Source organism: Panthera uncia, assembly GCF_023721935.1.
Source record: "Panthera uncia isolate 11264 chromosome E2 unlocalized genomic scaffold, Puncia_PCG_1.0 HiC_scaffold_19, whole genome shotgun sequence".
In the NCBI taxonomy this organism is placed as follows: domain Eukaryota; kingdom Metazoa; phylum Chordata; class Mammalia; order Carnivora; family Felidae; genus Panthera; species Panthera uncia.
In genome coordinates, this window is record NW_026057588.1 from 9,365,234 (window position 1) to 9,384,699 (window position 19,466).

The 19,466-nt window shown below is 58.8% G+C and overlaps 1 protein-coding gene across 7 annotated transcripts in view; it reads left to right on the forward strand.

Moving 5' to 3' along the window:
• ZC3H4 (zinc finger CCCH-type containing 4) overlaps positions 1 to 18,965 on the forward strand; it is a 42,108-nt gene extending 23,143 nt beyond the window's left edge. For 5 of the 7 annotated variants that reach the window (XM_049621079.1, XM_049621082.1, XM_049621080.1 and 2 more), the window contains 10 exons: positions 1,551 to 1,702; positions 2,370 to 2,466; positions 2,579 to 2,718; positions 3,284 to 3,391; positions 4,728 to 4,839; positions 5,402 to 5,511; positions 11,793 to 12,157; positions 12,355 to 12,698; positions 15,610 to 15,861; positions 17,054 to 18,965. In XM_049621079.1, the coding sequence (XP_049477036.1) occupies positions 1,551 to 1,702; positions 2,370 to 2,466; positions 2,579 to 2,718; positions 3,284 to 3,391; positions 4,728 to 4,839; positions 5,402 to 5,511; positions 11,793 to 12,157; positions 12,355 to 12,698; positions 15,610 to 15,861; positions 17,054 to 18,573 (3,200 nt within the window). In that variant the 3' untranslated portion in view covers positions 18,574 to 18,965. The remainder of the gene's footprint in view (positions 1 to 1,550; positions 1,703 to 2,369; positions 2,467 to 2,578; positions 2,719 to 3,283; positions 3,392 to 4,727; positions 4,840 to 5,401; positions 5,512 to 11,792; positions 12,158 to 12,354; positions 12,699 to 15,609; positions 15,862 to 17,053) is intronic. The other 2 variants (XM_049621086.1, XM_049621085.1) reach the window with 2 other exon arrangements.
• Positions 18,966 to 19,466: the final 501 nt, after the last annotated feature.

Sequence of the window (19,466 nt, forward strand, 5' to 3'; positions counted from 1 at the left end):
GTCTTCCCTGGACACCTCCCTGGACAAGCCCTGCTCTTTGGGGAGATTCTAGACCAGTGCCGTCCAATAGAAATACAGTGTGGGACACCTGGGTGGCTCAGTCAGTTAAGTGTCCAAGTTTGGCTCAGGTCACGATTTCATGGTCCATGAATCCGAGCCCTGCATTGGGATCTGTGCTCACAGCTCGCAGCCTGGAGCCTGCTTCACATTCTATGTCTCCCTCTCTCTCTACCCCACCCCACTCGTGTGTGCGTGCTGTCTCTCTCAAAAGATGATTAAAGCATTTAAAAAGAAAAAATATATAACACAAGTCACCGTAGAATTTAGAATTTTCTAGCAGTCCCATTAAAAAAATAAAAGGAAACAGATGAGATTAATTAAAATTTTTTTTTTATGTTCATCCATTTTTGAAAGAGCACAAGCAGGGATGGGGTGGAGAGGGGGCGGCGGGGGATACAATCTGAAGCAGGCTTCAGGCTGTGAGCTGTCAGTATAGAGCCCGATGCGGGGCTTGAACTCATGAACCGCGAGATCATGACCTGAGCCGAAGTTGGATGCTCAGCCGACGTTGGATGCTCAGCCGACTCAGCCACCTAGGCGCCCCAGATGAGATTAATTTTAATGGTTTGTCTTATCTACCTCATATACTCCAAATCTTACTTTAACACATTATCCAAACAGATAGATGTGGTATTTTATGTTATGCCTTTCTCTCTCTCTGTTTTCTGTCTCTTTTTTTAATGTTTACTGCAATTGTATTTTTTTGTTAATGTTTACTTATTTAAAAAAATTTTTTTTTTGACATTTATTTATTTTTGAGAGACAGAGCGTGAGCAGGGGAGGGACAAAGAGAGAGGGAGACACAGAATCTGAAGCAGGCTCTAGGCTCCTAGTTGTCAGCACAGAGCCCGACGCAGGGCTTGAACTCACGAACCGTGAGGTCATGAGATCATGACCTGAGCCGAAGTCCAGTGCTTAACCGGCTGAGCCACCCACGTGCCCTAGTGTTTACTTATTTTGAAAGAAAGAGAAATTGTGTGTGTGAGCAGGGGAGGGGCGGGGGCGGGGGCGGGTGTGGGAGAGAGAATCCCAAGCAGGCTCCACACTGACAGCTTGAAGCCATGAATCTCAAAATCATGACCTGAGCCAAAACCAAGAGTCAGGTCCTCAACCGACTAAGCCACCCAGGCACGCCCGCTCTTTTTCTTTTCCTTTTTTTTTTTTTTTTTTTTTAAATGATGTTCTGTAAATCCAGTGTGTTTCACCCTTGCGGCATCTCTTAGTTTGGTCGTGTCACAGGGGCTCTGTAGCCACAAGTAGCTGGACAGTGAGTGCAGCTTTCAACGCACAGATGCCCTGTGGCTGTGCAGTGAGGGCCATAGCAGGTGCACATCCAGAATGCTGAGGGGACCTGGGAACCATGGGACCTTCTGCCTGGAGCTGCTAGGAAGGCTTGGGGAGGAGGAGGAAATGACCGACCTCGGGGGTGGAAAACAGGCTGACTTCTCTCTTGCTGGGGGCATCTGCTCACCATCTGAATCGCCCTGCAGGCAGCCGAGGCCGTGGCAGGGGCTACCGGGGCCGAGGCAGCCGCGGAGGATCTCGAGGCCGAGGCATGGGCAGGGGCAGCCGTGGAAGGGGCAGGGGCTCCGTGGGAGACCACCCGGAGGACGAAGAAGACTTCTACGAGGAAGAGATGGAAGTAAGCTCTCCTCCAGTCCCGCGGGAAAGTGGGGGGCTGGTGGGCGCTTTTGGGGGAAACCTTGGAAACAGTGGAAGGAAAGCATCGGGTGGCGGTTCTCCGTGTTTCCACATTCGTTTCTTATCTCGGAATAGAGGAAACCTTCACGTGGTTCAAAATTGGAAAGGTACCAAAGCTGTGAAAACCTCTCCCCACTACTGCTGCCCCCCGGCAGCTTAGTTCCCATCCCTGGAGACAAGTTTCCTGAGTGCCTTCTGGAAATGTTTGATGCCTTTGCAGTCAGGTGCTTGTTTATTCACGCCCCCCTACACACACACGCACACAGTTTCCACATTCACTGTTCTATCCCTGCCCCGAGACCTTTCCCTGGCGGTCCGTTGTTACAGCCACAGCTGTCTTGTGTAGGAGGAGCCCTGTGGGATTTACCTGGGGGGAGGGGAGAGGAGTTGTAGGGGTGAAGACCGTACCAGAGGTTAGACACCCCCCTCTGCCTTAGGCTGTCGCACGTAAGGGGGCATGAGCAGGTGGCCTTGGGTGGGTCATCTGCCCTTCTGAATCCGGCGTTCAGCCAAATAAAAAGGTGTAAGGGGACAGAGAGCACGGTTAGGGACAGTGCTCATTGTTCCCCGCACGCCACCTGCTTCTCTCCTCCTTTCTGGAACCCTAGTATGGAGAAAGTGAGGAGCCGATGGGAGATGAGGACTATGACGAGTACTCCAAGGAACTGAGCCAGTACCGCCGGTCCAAAGATGGCCGAGGACGAGGTGGGCAGGGGGCCCAGGAGGTGACGGGTCGGCGGGGCTCCTTCCGGCAGCTGCTGCCGGACCGGGATCCTGGGGAGAGGCAGCAGGTGAACGCCATCTCTCTCCCCTGCAGGGTTAAATCGAGGCCGTGGCCGGGGTTCCCGAGGTCGAGGGAAAGGGATGGGCCGGGGTCGCGGCCGAGGTGGCAGCCGAGGAGGGATGAACAAGGGCGGAATGAATGACGACGAAGACTTCTATGACGAGGACATGGGCGTGAGTTGACCCTTCATTCGGATCTGAGATACTTAGCGAGGCCCCCTTCTCGGACTTTTCCTTTTCTTGAACAAGTTGGCCTCTGAGGCCTGTTCATCCTCCTGCTCCCGTCCGCTCTTCTTCTCCGTGGGACGGATGAGCTCTCGTCAACTCTCGTGGTGGGTGTGCTGCTGGTGAGACCCTCTGTTCTTAAAACCACATCTCTGTAGCACCTGCATCTCTGAGGTGTGGAAGGTTCTAGGTGACCCGTCCAGGCAGCCTGGAGAGTTTGCCCTCTGGGAGGTGGATGCGTTCCTGCACAGCTGTGGGGTGCCCTTCGGTCGCCCGCAGCTCCGAGTGGCAGAACTTCTCCTGTCCGCGCCAGCGCGCCCCCTGCCTTGGGGCTCGCGCCCCGCACGGCCATGACACTGCTCTCGTTGCGAGAAGACGCTTCTGTCGAGGGAATGCTCGTGCCCGCCAGCCGACTTCTGTCACTCCCTCGGAACCCGCCTCCCCCGGCCTGCGTTGTCCCCCCCAACCCTTCCTTTTCACTCCCCTTTATGCTCACGCTCTGTGTTCCTGACAGGACGGTGGCGGGAGCTACCGGAGGAGCGACCACGACAAGCCCCACCAGCAGTCCGACAAGAAGGGCAAAGTCATCTGCAAATACTTCGTGGAGGGGCGCTGTACGTGGGTAAGGGGCCAGTTACAGTGCCTGGCTGCCGGAGCAAGGCAGCTACCTCACGGAGGATGCTCAGGCCTCCGGGAATGTTCTAGAAGCCACGCTAATTGGGGGCGGTGGCCGGGTGAGGGTGGAAGTGATCGCCTACAAGAGATGCTGGGGAAGACGCTCTTGCAAAGATGTCACGTGCTCTGGTGAAGTTACTGGACTTTGGCGTTGGAAAGGGAATTTGTTACGACCTCTGGACAAAAAGGCAGGGGGGGTGAAGCAGGCCAGCCTTGAATTTCACAGCAGAGTTCAATACCAGAAGGTGGGCCGATGACCGCAGAGCTCTGAGGGTGTCACCCGGTGTGAATGCCGCCAGCCTTGTATTCAAGTGCGATGGCAGTGGACAGACAACGGCACACGCGTGCCCAGGAAATGGCGCGCCGCATGATAAGTCTTAGGAAAAACTGTGCGTTTTGAACAAATACGAACAAATGCGTACACGTGTGAAAAACGCTCTGCGTTACGGTTTCGATTCATGTTATTTTTAGAAGCTTGTAATACATTTAACGAAAAATGAGTAGCCACTCCTGAGAGTAAGGGGAAACAGCCATAGGACAGTTTCTGTATTTTGTTCACCGGGGTGTTGTGTTCTGAGTGTGTCTGTGGATAATGGAAAATCAAGCCCCACTAGCTTGAACGCTCAGACGTTGTTCCTCTGAGGTGAGGGACGTTGGTGCCCTGGTCAGTGGCACCCTGGGGAACTCAAGCTCCTTCCTCCTTTTAAGAACATCCGCCATCTTTGCCGGTCCCACAACGGCTGCTGTGGCTCCGGGCGTCCCATCTAAGGGCTGAGAGGAAAGATGGGTGAAGGGGTTTGATTTTTCTTTTAATTGAAGCAGTATTGTCCTCCCTCGGGGACGTTGGCTTATTATTTCATCGGCCACACGATGTCTCCACACGAGCCTGGAGAATGTGTAGCCGGGCACGTTCTTCCCAAACAAAGTGGAGGTTGCGTTAGGAAGGAAGAAGCGTGGCCGTCATGCAGCAAATGGTGAAAAATAGTGGCTGCAGGGAGGGAGAGGGAGAGTAAGAACGAAGCGGTGCGGGGCAGCGGAGCAGAGCCTGGATGAACAGGGACATGGGACGGGGAGGCAGGGCCCAAGCCAACTTTCAAGGTGGTGAGAAGCCACGTCGTGAGCCCTCCCTGCCCTGTTGGGGATTGGGGGGGGGGGGGGGGGATGCGTCCCTGCCATTGGTCCCTCCATGCTTCAGCGGTGACAGAGGAGGACTTCCCGTTGCAGGTGGGCGTCGGCGAGGGCTTAGCGTGGCACCCCCTTACCTTTTCCCGCCTCTCTTCCAGGGAGACCACTGTAATTTTAGCCACGACATCGAGCTACCAAAGAAGCGCGAGCTGTGCAAATTTTACATCACCGGCTTTTGTGCCAGAGCCGAGAACTGCCCCTACATGCACGATATCCTTTGGCGCTCACGCGTGACCTGCCGCAGCGTGCAGGACCTCCCCCGTCCTCCCCGGTGACGGTGGCTGGCCCGCGCCACCCGCGCTGGCCCTCCGCGCCTGCCCTGCGTCCGCCTCTCCGGGCGACCCCTCGCGGTCTGTCGCGTGGCAGAGCTGCCGTCCCTGTCCTGCAGATGAGTGAACTAACCACTCACGCGTCCGCTCTCTGCGGGTACCCTCAAGGCCGTTTGTAGCGCCCTTGTCTGTTCCCTTCCTGAGACTTCCCCAGTTGGCCGTGTGGCCTTGGGCAAATCCTCGACCTGAATCATTCCTGGGGAGTCAGGACCTGCGGACGCGGCCCCGAGGCCAGCGTGGTGCGGGCAGGAAGCCCTCTGGAGGGAGGGTCCTGAGAAAACGGGCTCTTGTTGGGTCTGCCGCGAGCACGTCATGCAGCGCCCCGAGCGGGTCACTTCACCTCTCTGGGTGTCTGTTTCCCCATCTCCAAAACAGAAGGGGCTGGATTCCGCGCTCGGGTGGGTTCTGTGACACGACACGTTTGCCTTAACGTGCCCGTGAACGTGATTTCCCATGTAAGTTGTACCACACGACGGGGAACTGCATCAACGGGGACGACTGCATGTTCTCCCACGACCCCCTGACCGAGGAGACGAGAGAGCTCTTGGATAAGGTAACGTTTGGGGGTAACGTGGGGCCACAGCTGCCTCCAGGGGAACCAGGAGGTGCGCCTCCCCTTGACCTGGCGCGTCCATCTGGCTTCTGTGCGGGACCAGAATTCCCACTTGCCTTGATCTGGAGCTGGGCCGTCTGAGGGAGGGAACGGGGGCTGTTTTCTCTGCGGGGAGAACTGAGGTGCTCTCGCGTGTATCTTCTCTCCAGCCAGGGCGGGTTTTCGTGGCGGGGCAGCAAAGGGGGGGGGGGGCCAGCGGTGTGAAAGGAACGTTGCTTGCAAACACACTTTGCGTTGCTTAGCCATCTTTTAGAGACAGCCCATGATGCACAAGGAGGAGAGTGAAACTTGGGTGGGTTGTATTTTGATGGAAACGTCAGATGCTTCCTCCTAAGGCTTAAGGATTCCGTTACGCAGCCGACAAAGTGCAGGGTAATTGGAGGTTCTCGGGAGAGAGCGGCTTCTCCCATGCTGTGCCAGGCCTTCCTCCCCAGCCAGGCGATGTTTGAGACTCATCCTAGTATCTGTTGTTCTGCCCGATGAGTCATGAGGACTCTGGGGGGCCCAGGTTCCTGTCTTGGGCTTCCTAACGCACCAAGGAAACGGGTGAGGGAGAACACAGGTCCTTTCAGATGAAGGCTCTCGTGCCTTCTAGTTCACAGCCGGTTTGAGAGCTTTGGCCGGTTTTTTGAGGATGGAAAGGATCGAGTCTGAGTAGCACATGAGGCAGCTTCTGGAGTTCATCAGTACCGCCCTGTGTCTGGTGGGATCCAGGTCTGCCTGAGGGGTCAAGGGTGAGCACTGCACGAGCAGAGCAGGGAAGCACCCCAGTGCTCACGGGCAGTGCCGTGGGAAAAACTCTCCCCTGACCAGGCCCTCTGGGAAATCTAGTATCCTAGGAATAGGGTTTCGTAATGAGCAGCTTGTCTAGAGTCTGTTTCTCTGACAGGGTAGGGAGCGGGGTAAGCAGTGGCTTCCTCTCACAAGAAGAACTGAACAGTGACTTGCCGAGGCCTGCCCCCTGCTGGAGGTTCAGAGCTGGTGCTCTAAACCAGTGCGGTCCAAGTAGGAACGCAGCCGAGCCACCGGTGTCCTTTCGCGTTTTCTGGAAGCTACGTTAAAGTAGAAGGAAACCTAGAAAAGCTAATTTCAGGCAGTTTGTCTTATTTAACTTGGTATGTCTGTGTTCAGAATACCGTTTCAGCAAGTGATAGCGAAAAACGTAAGACGTTTTGCATTATCGTTCTTGTTGCTATCGTGTCTTTGGAATCTGGCGCTTATCTTCTACTTAGAGCCCCTCTCCGTTTGCACCAGCTGCATTTCAAGCCTCAGTAGCCACATGTGGCCAGTGACCATCGCCTTGCACAGCCCAGCTCTAAACGCCCTAGTAAAAACCCAAAGCAAACCAAGATGGTACATTTCAGCTCCCCGTTACAAACGTTTTGAAAGCGTCAGTATCCTCCCCAATCTAAAAACTAAGTCTCAGTGGGTTAAAAATGAGTGTTGACGGACACTTGGGTGGCTCTGTCGGTGGAGCTTCCAACGCTTGATTTCAGCCTCGGGCCACGATCTCAACGGGTTGTGGGATCGAGCCCCACTTTGAGCTCTGTGCTGACACTGCAGAGTCTGCTTGGGATTCACTCTCTCCCTCTCTCCCCCATTCGTTCTTTCTCCTTCTCTCTCTCTCTCTCTCTCTCTCAAAATAAATAAACTTTAAAAAAAAAAGATGGTGGAAAAACCATACCAGAGTCAAATTTGGGTAGCCAGAAAGTAAAACTCAAGATGAATTTTCAGGACCCGGTTAACCCAGATGAAGGCATCGGCCATTCCTTCTTGCCCAGACAGCTGCAGCTTGTTGGCCAGGGCTGGGGCCTGGAGCTTCTGGGCGGCCCCTGGGTCCACACCGTGGTGCCAGTTATGCCTGGGCCTTGGCCGGCCTCCCCTGAAATGCCTGCGCTCTTTTTCTTTCCTTCCCTCCTTCAGCTCTGTTTTCCCACGTCGCGGACACCTTTCTGTCCGTCTAGACACATGTGTTCCCAGCCATCCGTCCCACGTTTGGAAGCATGCTCGCTCCTCCGCCCAGATCGTCTGTTAGCAACATTCTGCCCCATTTGCTCCTGTCTTATTTTATACATGTGTGTGCACGTTTGTTTGTTTTTTTTCCTCCTTGAACCATTCGGGAGTAAGTTGCTCACGTTTTGGTCCTTTACCCTGAAGTCCTTCCTCACGCTCTGTTTTTTTATAGTCAGGTTTGGCAAGCTATGGTTTGTATCCAGTAAAATTCCTCCCGTTTAGTGTAAAGTTCTATGAGTTCTGACAAACACAGAGTCATGTAGCCATCCCAAAATGTAGATTGAGGAAATTCAGTCTTCCATTGCCCCCAAAACCCTGCCCCTGTAGACTCAGTGCTTCTCCATTTTCCAGCCTTTGGCATCACTGCTCTGTTTTCTGTCCCTATAGTTTGTGTTTTCGAGAATGTTCTCTGAATAGGCGTATCCAGTGTAGAGCTTTTAAACACACGTACGTGTGTGCATAACCTCTTGAATCTGCTTTTTTCCACCAGGCGTAGTGCATCTGTTGAGAATAGTTGTTGAGGGTAGTTCATTGCTGTTTGTTGGTGAGTACGAGTCCGTTGTAATGGATGGTCTTAAATTTGTCTAGTTATCGACCGAAGAAGATTTGGATTGTTTCTAGCATGGGGCAGAAACTTAAGAATTTTCTAGCCAACCAACCGACACAAGCTGATTTCTTTGCCTTGATGAGCCTTGGCTCACATACCTTTGCGTGTCTGTGGGTGTGCGTGCCCTTTGCCACTAAGAGGCTGCTCTGAACTTTCGGAAACTCTTGGCCTCGGTCAGGATCCATCCTGGTAGGGGAGGGCCCTCGTGTGTCTCGTCTGATGGCAAGGTCCTGGGAGTGCTGGTCTTTGCAGGCGGAGAGGCCCAGAGGGGAAGTGCAGGAGGTCTGGAACAGACGTGTCCCTCTCGGCGTCTCTGAGCAAGGACTGTATGGTTTGGGTTCGGCTTTCCTGGTGGGAACGTGGTTTTAATGTGTTTTACGTGTCACCGTCCTGCCCTCTGATGCGGTTCGGCGCCTGCTTTCGCAGCGACGTGCATGGCTCAGGGTGGGAGACGGAGGGTAGAGAGACGAGCGCAGGGAGCTGGTCTAGGCGTGGAGCTGGGGTCTGGCGAGGGGTGAGGGGAGCTGAGTCCTGCAGCGGGGGGGCCGCGTCCTCCAGCTGGCCAGTAGGCTGGGACGGGAGACTCCCGCCTGGCGTGGGGCAGGAGACGGAGGCCCTGGTGGCCGAGACGCTGCTGGTCCCGAGTGGCGCCCGGCGCATGCGGGGTGCTGGGCCGGCGCCGGCAGACGCCAGTGAAGATGCCACACAGGCTCGGTCTCCAGAGCCCGTGGTCTAATGGAGGAAGGGACGCTGGCCGGGTGTTCCCGACTGTTAAGTGGTACAGAGAAGCGCACGCGACAGGCATGGCTGGTCTCCAGAGGCCATCGGAGGCTGGTGGCAGGAGGCGACCCAAAGGAAGAGCAGCCGTGGGGCAGAGGAGGCAGCGCTTGCAAGGAGGGAACGATGGGGCGTCTGGGTGTGAGCTCGGGAGGCCAAGGGAGCGTGACCCCTCCGGTGGCCAGAGCTTGCCACCCCCTCCACGGGAGGGGAGGAAGCTGAGGTCAAGGTTGTTCCTGGTTAATGAGGTATAACCTTGTTAGGTTCTGCCTTCTGCCTGAGGGCATCGAGTTGCCGCTGACGGAAGGACCTAGCTTCGTGATTGATGCGTGCTGGGTCAGTGTGCAGGGGATGGTGGGAGGGAGACCAGAGACCAGGTAGGAGGCTGGGGCAGAGTCCTGGCCAGAGGCAGCGGGGCCCAGGACAGAGGGCGGGCGGGCCGCTTGGGAGGTCCGGGCAGTAGCTTGGGAACAGCGTGGAGGAGAGAGACCCCGGATCGTGGCTCGGGGCTCAGGAAGTAGAGGGGGGTCCCTCACTCAGAGAGCCACGCTTGTGGCCAGTGGAGAAGGCACGTGGGATGAAGTGTGCCCGGGTGGAGCTGAACACCTGCCCTCAGCTCTCCAGATGGAGGAGTCTCCCCAGCCCCGCGCTGGCACTGACTGAAGGCTTCGGGGCGGGCAGGGCCTTGGAGCCAGGGAGGGGGGGTGGAGGCAGGGTGCCGGGGAGACCCACTGGAGAGGGACGTCAAAGAGCGGGGTCAGGGTGGCCAAGGCCTTCACTCTCTCATCCCCCCACGTGCCCCCCCACCCCTCCCCCCTCCCATCCTCCGTGGTCCTGATGTTAACCGGCTGTTCTCTGGAGCCCAGGGAATGCAGGGGGAGGTGCCTTTGTCTGTTTTCCTTGCTCATTTATCCAACAAATGTGCGTCCGTGCCTAGCTTCTGCCGGGCACCGTCCCGGGCCCTGGGGGACACGGTGGCGAGGAGACGGGATCCGGTCATTGGGCAGATCCTGATGATGCGCCGGGATCGCGGAAGTGGAGGGAACGTACAAGGAGCCCAGAGGCTCTGCAGACAGGCTGCCATTCACGGGAGCCTGGGTGAGGCGACCCTGTGCTGGTCCCGAGGTGAGTGGTAGGAAGAAAAGAGTGAGAGGCACATGCTGAGCAGGGGACACAGCACAGGCAGCAGCCTCGTGCTCGGTCGAGAAGCAGAGGGGGCCCAGGGGCCAGTACGCCGGGCGGGAAGTGGACCGAGCGTCAGGGCGGTGAAGCATGCAGGGCCGGGGCCTGCCTCGCCGCCGAAAGGCACTGCTGGTTCGGGGCAGGGTCGCCCACACCGTCCCAGGCACCTGTTAAGATGGGGTTCCGGTTCAGCAGGTCGCCCTGTGCTGCTCGTTCACGCTCAGACCACGCCTCGAGTACTGGGGCTCTAAGGGACAGATGTTTTCTGTAGATTGGTTGTTCGAGTATTCCGGCACCCTTGAAGCCACGTTCCTCCTAGACCCTGCTGTCCCCGGGTGCAGGTACCATTCCTGACAGGAGAGAGAAGAGCCGAGACCGGCCTGACACGCACCTGGAGACCCTGCTCCCACCACCCATGCTCCCGCCATCGCTGCGGGGAGGGAGGAGCGGGGGTGGGGTGGGGGGGCGGTCTTGAGCGGTGCTGGGGCTGGGATGCTAGCTGCTAGCTGCTGAAGCATCTCTGAGCCCCATGTTAGGATCCACGAAGGCATCTGTGCTGAGGTCCGTAAGGTGGCCCGGGCCCAGGTTCAGTCGTTTCCTGGTGGGGGGCGGGGGCGGTCCCAGGACCAAACACGTAGCCACAGTGGGCCAAGGCTGGAGAAACCAGGCATGAGCGTCCAAGAGTCCTTGCCCCGTGGAGTCACAAGGGCCGTGCTTAATCCTCAGGTTGTGACGGCACTTGTGCAATGTTCTATACCAGGGATGCCCAAGAGACTCAGTGCTCAGGGTGGCGCCTCTGCCTGGCGTGTACCAAAATTCCAGAATCCCAGAAGGAAAGGGTGTGTTTCGGCAGAAAGCACATCGTTTGTATACACAGTTTGGGCACGGGACAGTAGGGTATTAGGTATAAAGTAGGTGACACGTGCTACAATGTGGGTAAACCTGACATTTTTTTTAAATGTTTTATTTATCTTTGAGAGAGCGCAAACGGGGGAGGGGTGGGGGAGGCGGGGACAGAGGATCCGAAGCAGGCTCTGCGCCGACAGCAGTGAGTCTGACGTGGGGCTCGAACTCCTGAACCCTGAGATCATGACCTGAGCTGAAGTCTGACCATCAACCGACAGCCACCCAGGCGCCCTGAACCTGGCAAACGTGTTGAGCGAGAGAAGCCAATCGCAAAAGGCCGTGCGGTGTATGCTTTAATGAACTCTCCAGAATAGGCAGGTCATAGACATGGCAAGCAGAGTAGTGGTTGCTGGGGCCCGGACGAGGGGGAAGGGGAGTGGCTGCCAATAGTTATGGGCCCTCCTTTTGGGATGATGGGGAAGTTCCGGAACCAGATAGAGGTGGTGGTTGTACATCCTCATGACTACTTAATGCCATTGAATTGTACAGTTTAAGGGGAGAAAAACAGGTGTCTTGGTGCAAACAGGAGTGTCTGCCCCCTTCCCTGCCCCCAGCTGGTCACAGAGCAGAGGCGGCAGTGGTGTGGGATGATGGCTTCCGTGCCTCATGGCATGATGGCCGCGGGGTCCTTGTGTTTTAGGGTTCTCAGAGAGTTCAGCTTCCCGCGCGGGAGGCCTGGTCCCTACCTCATCCCGGTCTATCCCCCCCCCCGCCCCCGCTTTGTTCTCACCGGCAGATGTTGGCTGATGACGCAGAGGCGGGCGCCGAGGACGAGAAGGAAGTGGAGGAACTGAAGAAGCAGGGCATCAACCCCCTGCCCAAACCGCCCCCTGGTGTGGGCCTCCTGCCCACCCCTCCTCGGCCCCCCGGCCCCCCGGCCCCGACCTCTCCCAACGGCAGGCCCATGCAGGGCGGCCCCCCGCCCCCGCCCCCGCCTCCCCCTCCGCCTCCCGGGCCCCCCCAGATGCCCATGCCCGTGCACGAGCCGCTGTCCCCACAGCAGCTGCAGCAGCAGCAGGACACGTACAACAAGAAGATCCCCTCCTTGTTTGAGATCGTGGTGCGGCCCACGGGACAGTTGGCCGAGAAGCTGGGTGTGAGGTGAGTGCCCCAGGGCCCCAGATTCCGTCTGGTGGGGCTGGTCTGGCCTCAGCCAGGCTCCTCTGTGCCGGGGGTCTCACTGCGAGCCTGGTCTGGAGCCCTCCGTGACCAGCCTCACAGATGCCACCGTGTCTCCTCAAGGGCACGGCTACCATGCATGCTTTGCAGCCCCTCACAGGTGCATTTCTTCCTCCTAGGTTCCCTGGACCCGGAGGACCCCCGGGGCCAATGGGCCCCGGGCCCAACATGGGCCCCCCGGGGCCAATGGGGGGCCCAATGCATCCCGACATGCATCCCGACATGCACCCGGACATGCACCCTGATATGCACCCCGACATGCACCCCGACATGCCGATGGGTCCTGGCATGAACCCTGGCCCGCCCATGGGCCCCGGTGGCCCCCCAATGATGCCCTATGGTCCTGGAGACTCCCCACACTCTGGAATGATGCCCCCCATCCCGCCATCTCAGAACTTCTATGAGAACTTTTACCAGCAGCAGGAGGGCATGGAGACGGAGCCCGGACTCATCGGGGACGCAGGTGCGCGGGGGGCCGGGCGGGGGCTGGGAGGGGCCGCTGCGGCTCGCACAGGGGAGTGTCATCGGGGACTTGGCTTTCCTCCTTGGTCCGAGTCTTTGGAAGCATGAATCCGACTCCATCTCTGTCCCGTGAGTGGTTGAACGTTTTCAGTGACGGGATTCACCACCCCGTTGAGGTTGAAGGGAGTCCTGTGACGTGATGAGTCTGGTTCACTTGATTGTCGCTTGCTCTGCCTGGAAGCCCGAGGGGCGGGTGCGGGGTGGCACTGGGCTTTGAGGCCAAAGCGCCTTCTCCAGTGTGGGCTCCTTCCGGACGGTCCTTGGCTTGGAGCTGCTGGTGTCCTATCGACTGACCGTCTTCCTTCCGTCTTTCCTTCCCTCCTGGCTGAAACAAGAACGCGTCCTGGTAACAGCTTCAGTGTCTGACAGGGTGCTGGCCGGCCCATGGCGCTGCATCCCTAGGAGGTCACATGCCGCCTTCGGGAAGGCTGGGATGTGCCCACTGCTGCCAGGCCTGGGGTCAGAGCAAGCAGGGCAGCCGTAGGCCTTGCCTCAGCTGCATTTTAGTTCAGGGAAGCAGACAGGAGACGTGTAAATAAACACATACTCTCATTTCAGCAGAGATCGTTTCTCGAAAAAGTAAAACGGAGAGCTTGTGGCAGACGGTCGGGGCAGAGGCAGGTTGGGAGTGGCTGTGCCTCGTGGGGATGGCCAGCAGAGGCCTCTCTGAGAAGGGAGTGTGAGTTGGGATGTGAAGGGGAAGAGGCCAAGGGGCAGAGACCCCGGTCCGTCGGCTCGGTTGAGAAAAGTAAGGGCAGCCGTGTAACTTGGGAAAGGGAAGGGACAGAAGTCCCAGCGTGGGGATTCCCGACGGCCCCGGTGAGGTGGCCTCATTGGAAGAATGGTAGGGTGTAGGCAGAGGCATTCGAGGGGGTGGATAGTAGGGGTTGGAGCGGAATCAGGGAAGTTTCTGGAATGCTACGGAGTTGTCCTGGGCAGAGCTGGCCGTGACAGGGCAGGAAGTAGCGAGTTTGGAGAAAACGCCGTGGGGCCTCCATTCCTCCTCGTGCACGTGTTATAAGACAGGAAGGAGCAAATGGGGACGCCGGCCTCGAGGCAGGGTCACCTGGGCGGATGCTCACGCCGTCCCTGATGCCGGAACGTCCTGCTGGAGAGAGCCGAGTTGTGGGCGCTGAGCACCCACAAGAGATCACTTCAGCCGCCCTGTTAAGCAAGAGATGCCCATTTGACAGCCGTGGGGAAACTTCGCGGGGCATCAGGGAGACCACCAGGCTGGGGGTCGTGTCAGCCTCCGGCGTCTCGGTGGTGCTCGGAGCCACGGAGCAGTGTTTGCGGCGAGGAGCGGGAGCTTAGGAAGCGGGAGTGAGAAAGGCAGGCTGTGTGAGGGAGGTGCCGTGGTTCCCACGGGCCCCTCCTCCTTTCGTAAACGTGTAGAACGTGCATGGAAAAAGGCCTGGGCGCGGAGGAAAACCGAGTCTGGCGAGCTGTTCACAGGAGGTGCCTCTAAAGTAATTCGCCCCTATTTCCATATCTGGAAATCTGTGCGTTTGAATTGTGCCCGCCCAGTGGTGGTTACTATATTCAGTCGTACGGCCGACGAGTAGTTTGTTCTGTGCAGGGGCGACTGGGACTGTTGTTCACGGCGTGTGCCCGGCACCGTGCTAGGCTCCGGCCCCATAGCGCAGGTTTGCCCACGAAGTTCAGGGGCTAGAAGAGGGTGGCCTTTCGCTTTTTCCTTCATGTGCTTTGTGTATGAAATACTTACAAATCGTGTTAAGCCTTTTAGTTTCTATTAAGTTACAGATTACCCTCTTGGTAGCACTGGCCACATTTCAGATGCTCAGTAGCCCCGTGGAGGATAGTGGTAGCCAGGTCGCACTGTGCAGATACGGAATATTTCGTCATTGCAGAACGTTCTACGTGTGGGGCAGCGCTGACTAGACGTTCTCTGTCTGCACACACGCACGCATGCACACACAGTCCCCACGTGCAGCAGGCCCCTGCCTGCCCTTCAGGAGTGAAGGCAGACCCCGACCCTCCAGCCCTGTGCCTCCTAGATGCCATGTGAGAGAGACACCCCCCCGCCCCCCGCCCTTAAATGCAGCCGCGCGCTCGTGAGCATTTGTAGAGTTCAGGACCCCGTAAAGGAGGGAGGGAGAAGGAGGAATCACCCGTGAGCCTCTGGATTGACATGTGGCCATAGCAACATTTCAGTTATTTCCTTTTATTTCCAAGTCTTTGGTCACCGTGGCCGAGCTCATATTACGAGCTCTCTACGGGATGCAGTGTTTCTCTTTTCTGATTATCACAAAGAAATCATAAAAAGAGGGCGCACGGCTGGTGTAGTCGCAAGAGCGCGTGACTCTTGATCTTGGAGTTGTGAGTTCAAGCCTCGCGTCGGGGGTGGAGCTTACCTAAATAAATAAAACTTAAAAAAAGAGGAAAAAAGAAACCATAAACCGAATGCCCCTCACCGGTCATTAGAACAGATCAGAAGCACGTGGGGGCCCCTCTCTCCCGAGTCTCGCTCCCAGAGGACTGTTTTCTGTCTGTCTGCAAAGCCTTTTCGTTGCATTTTGTGAACATCTGTACGACGTTGCGTCTTGTTTTCACTTCATGAGCATTTGCCCGCCCACATCACTAAATCGTGCTGTGAACCCCATTTTTCGGTGGCTGCATCCTGGGTGGGGAGACCCCCGTTGGCTGCTCTGTCCCCTGCTGTTGGGCCTTCTGTGGGGACCCTCCTGGGGAGGGTAGGAAGGGACGGGCTGTACGTCGTCACCCATTGCCATCAGGGGGTGGGGGTTCTCCAGTTAAGGGCGCGCAGGTGGGTTGGAGCTGGTGCCGCAAGGCCCTTCCCGACACGAGCCCTCGGTTCTTCCCTGCCACAGAGGACTACGGGCACTACGAAGAGCTGCCGGGGGAGCCTGGGGAGCACCTCTTCCCCGAGCACCCTCTGGAGCCCGACAGCTTCTCTGAGGGAGGGCCCCCAGGCCGGCCGAAGCCGGGCGCCGGTGTCCCCGACTTCCTGCCCTCAGCCCAGAGGGCCCTGTACCTGAGGATCCAGCAGAAGCAGCAGGAGGAGGAGGAGAGAGCGAGGAGGCTGGCTGAGAGCAGCAAGCAGGACCGGGAGAATGAGGAAGGCATGTGTCCTCCCCAGGGGCAGGGGCTTCCCCTGACAGGCACAGGCCCCCCCCCAGGCCACTGTGCCGTGGAGAGGTGGGGAAGGCCTAGCTGGGTTTTGCGTCGGAAAGGAGCTTGTGGCCAGAGAGGACCCCTGCCCAGGGCCGTGGAGCCGGGCTGGAGCTGCTGCGTTGCATGTCCCTGAGGAAACTGGAAGTCAGGGCTGCCTTTCTGTATCTCGGGGGTCGAGAGAGACCCTGATCCCATTGAGGAGGGAGGTGGGCTGGTCCCTGGAGGAGACAGCACCCAACAGGATTTCCCTTCTGAGCCCTCAGAGAGGAGGCTCACCGCTCTCCTTTCCCTAGACCGTGCTCTCAAGAAGTCAGCAGATGACAGCCAGTTGCTGACATAAACCAGTAATAAGCACAGTCCCAGCTGCCAGGTCACTTGGTGCCACACAGCGGATCTGATGGCATCCAGCCCAGGAGGAAATGGGGCGGACAAATGGTGTCTAGAACCAGGAGCTGGAGCCTGGGAGCAGGTGGGGACAGTGGGAAGAGGGGGCCACACCCTCCCTCGGTGGCTCCGGTTTCACCTGCCTAGAAGGTTGGACTTGGGCCAATTTCTGAGTCCGCCCACCTGGCCCCGTCTCTTATCAGCCGGTGACTGCCCTTCGCCGGGATATGGTAACGCTTCGAGGGGCCTGGGGGCCGGTGTCTGTGAGCCCCGAGCGCAGAAAGAGCGGAGTCAGTGCTAGGTGCTCCCAGGCGCCCAGAGCAGGGCCTGCCATGCTGGGACCTGAGCCCATGGCAGGTGAGGACGAGGTGTCGGAGCCCCGGGCTGGGATCCTGAGCTCAGTCCTTGCTCTGCCCTCGATCTCAAGGTACCGTCCATGCCTCCGCTTTCTCGTCTGTCAAATGGGCGTGATAGTAACACTGCCTTCTGGGTGGTCATGAGAATTAATAAGATAGAGCACATGGGGAAGGATCCAGAAACAGTAGCCAGTGATCTCCCGGGCTTGGTGCTCGGCCCACCTGAGTTTCGTGGCTGTTCGTAGCAGCCCGCAGAGGGAAGGGTTTTTAGGAAAGGAGAAACTGAGGTTCTGAGAGGTCAGAGGCAGAGGAGCCATTCACCCAGTGGGCCGCTGTGGGTCTGCGGACTGGTGGCAGTGGCGGTGGCCGCTCATCTTCCTGTACCTCTGTTCTTGCTCAGGTGACACCGGAAACTGGTACTCAAGTGATGAGGATGAGGGCGGGAGCAGCGTCACCTCCATTCTTAAGACCCTGAGACAGCAGACGTCCAGCAGACCCCAGGCTTCCGTCGGGGACCTGAGCAACAGCGGGCTGGGGGATCCCCGCCTCCAGAAAGGACACCCCACGGGAGGCCGGCTGGCCGACCCTCGCCTCAGCCGGGACCCCAGACTCACCCGCCATGCCGAGGCTTCCAGCGGGTCTGGCCCAGGAGACGTGGGGCCCTCCGACCCTCGGCTGGCTCGCTCCCTGCCCAACCCAAAGCCCGAAGGCGGCCTTCATTCCAGCCCTGCAGGCCCCAGCGGCTCCAAAGGGTCTGGACCACCCGCCGCAGAAGAGGAGGAAGGGGAGCGGGCCCTGCGGGAGAAGGCCATGACCATTCCCCTGGACCCTCTCCCCGGGCCCCCGTTGCGGGACCCACGGTCACAGCTGCAGCAGTTCAGCCACATCAAGAAGGACGTGACCCTGAGCAAGCCGAGCTTCGCCCGCACTGTGCTCTGGAATCCTGAGGACCTGATCCCCCTGCCCATCCCCAAGCAGGACGCGGTGCCCCCCGTCCCCGCAGCCCTGCAGTCCATGCCCACCCTGGATCCCAGGCTGCACCGTGGCGCCGCCACGGGACCTCCCAACCCCCGACAGCGCCTGGGCACCTCCACAGACCCCGGCGCGTCCGGCTCCAACCTGCCCGACTTCGAGCTCCTCTCTCGCATCCTTAAGACTGTTAATGCCACCGGCCCCTCGGCGGCCCCTGGCTCCAGCGACAAGCCCAGTGACCCCCGGGTGCGGAAGGCACCTACCGACCCTCGGCTCCAGAAACCAGCGGACTCTGCTGCCTCCTCCCGGGCTGCCAAGCCCGGCCCCGCCGAAGCACCCTCTCCAGCCGCCAGCCCCAGCGGGGAGTCCTCCCCACCAGCCACCGCCCCCTATGACCCCCGAGTGCTGGCTGCCGGTGGGCTGGGCCAGGGCAGCGGGAGTGGGCAGAGCAGCGTGCTGAGTGGCATCAGCCTCTACGACCCCAGGACTCCCAACGCAGGTGGCAAAACTGCGGAGCCAGCCGCCGACGCGGGCACCCAGCCCAAAGGCCCTGAGGGCAATGGCAAGAGCTCGGCCGCCAAGGCCAAGGAGCCCCCGTTCGTCCGCAAGTCCGCCCTGGAACAGCCTGAGTCCGGGAAGCCCGGTGCAGACGGGGGCACTGCCACAGCCACAGACCGATACAACAGTTACAACCGCCCCCGGCCCAAGGCCTCCGCGGCCCCCACCGCCACACCGGGTGCCCCGCCACCAGAGGGCGCCCCGCCCCAGCCTGGCGTGCACAACCTGCCCGTGCCCACCCTCTTTGGGACTGTGAAACAGACGCCCAAGACGGGCTCTGGAAGCCCATTTGCTGGCAACAGCCCAGCCCGCGAGGGCGAGCAGGACGCGGGGTCCCTGAAAGATGTTTTTAAAGGCTTTGACCCCACTGCCTCCCCCTTTTGCCAGTAGTGTTAAGCTGGAGTCAAGCGCTCCCCGCACCCCACCCTTCCCAGGGCAATATTTAAGGGTAGCAACCAGAGTTGGGAACTTGGGGGGAGGGGGGCTCTGGGTGGTTCCCCCCCTTTTTTTTCTCTCCCTCCCCGTTTCTCTCTTTCTTTTTTAATAGTACTTTCTTTGCAACATATAAATTGTATATAACCATTTTCAGTCAGTTCTGGTCAGTGCTGCGGGGCTCCCAGGCTCCCGCCAAGGAAACCTACTTGTGCACGTGAACAGTTGGAAGTCCCCGGGGCCTCAGCCCCAGCGGGCCCTTCGTCTGGCCAGGCTCAGTTATCAGGGACTCTCTGAAGGCTGGAGCCCCAGTCTGGTGGCTGGAGGTCCAGTGGGTTTTCTGGGCAAAGCTGGGCCCCTCCTCCTCCCCCCCCCCCCCCCCCCCCCCGCCAGCCCACACCCGAGGACAAAGGGAACAGTAGGTGTGAGAAGGCGCTGAACGCTGCTCACCCCGTGTGAGCGAGGAGAGATGAAGCCGAGACCGTGGGCAGACCCTGCGTCGAAGCAGGTCCAGGCATTTCTAGAACCCCATCCCCTCTGCAGCGGGCCGGCCCCGACGACCCGCTTCAGGGGCCCGAGGAAGGAAAGAATTTGAAAGAAAGGCAGAGAGCCCTTGGAAGCTGTCTGAGCTGGGAGAGGCACAGCCGTCTCTGCTCCCGTCTCCTGTGGATTCGCACACCGGCTTCCCTGCTGCCCTCCGTCCAGAGTTCGTCCTCAGACCTGTGCCCTCCGCCCACATCAGAAGACTCCAGGGTGAGACACGAACCCGGAGACGGCAGGGCTGGTGTGGGGCGGCATCCCCCAAAAGCCGCCTCCAGGAGGCAGCCTCCGCAGACCGCGTGTTTTCTGTC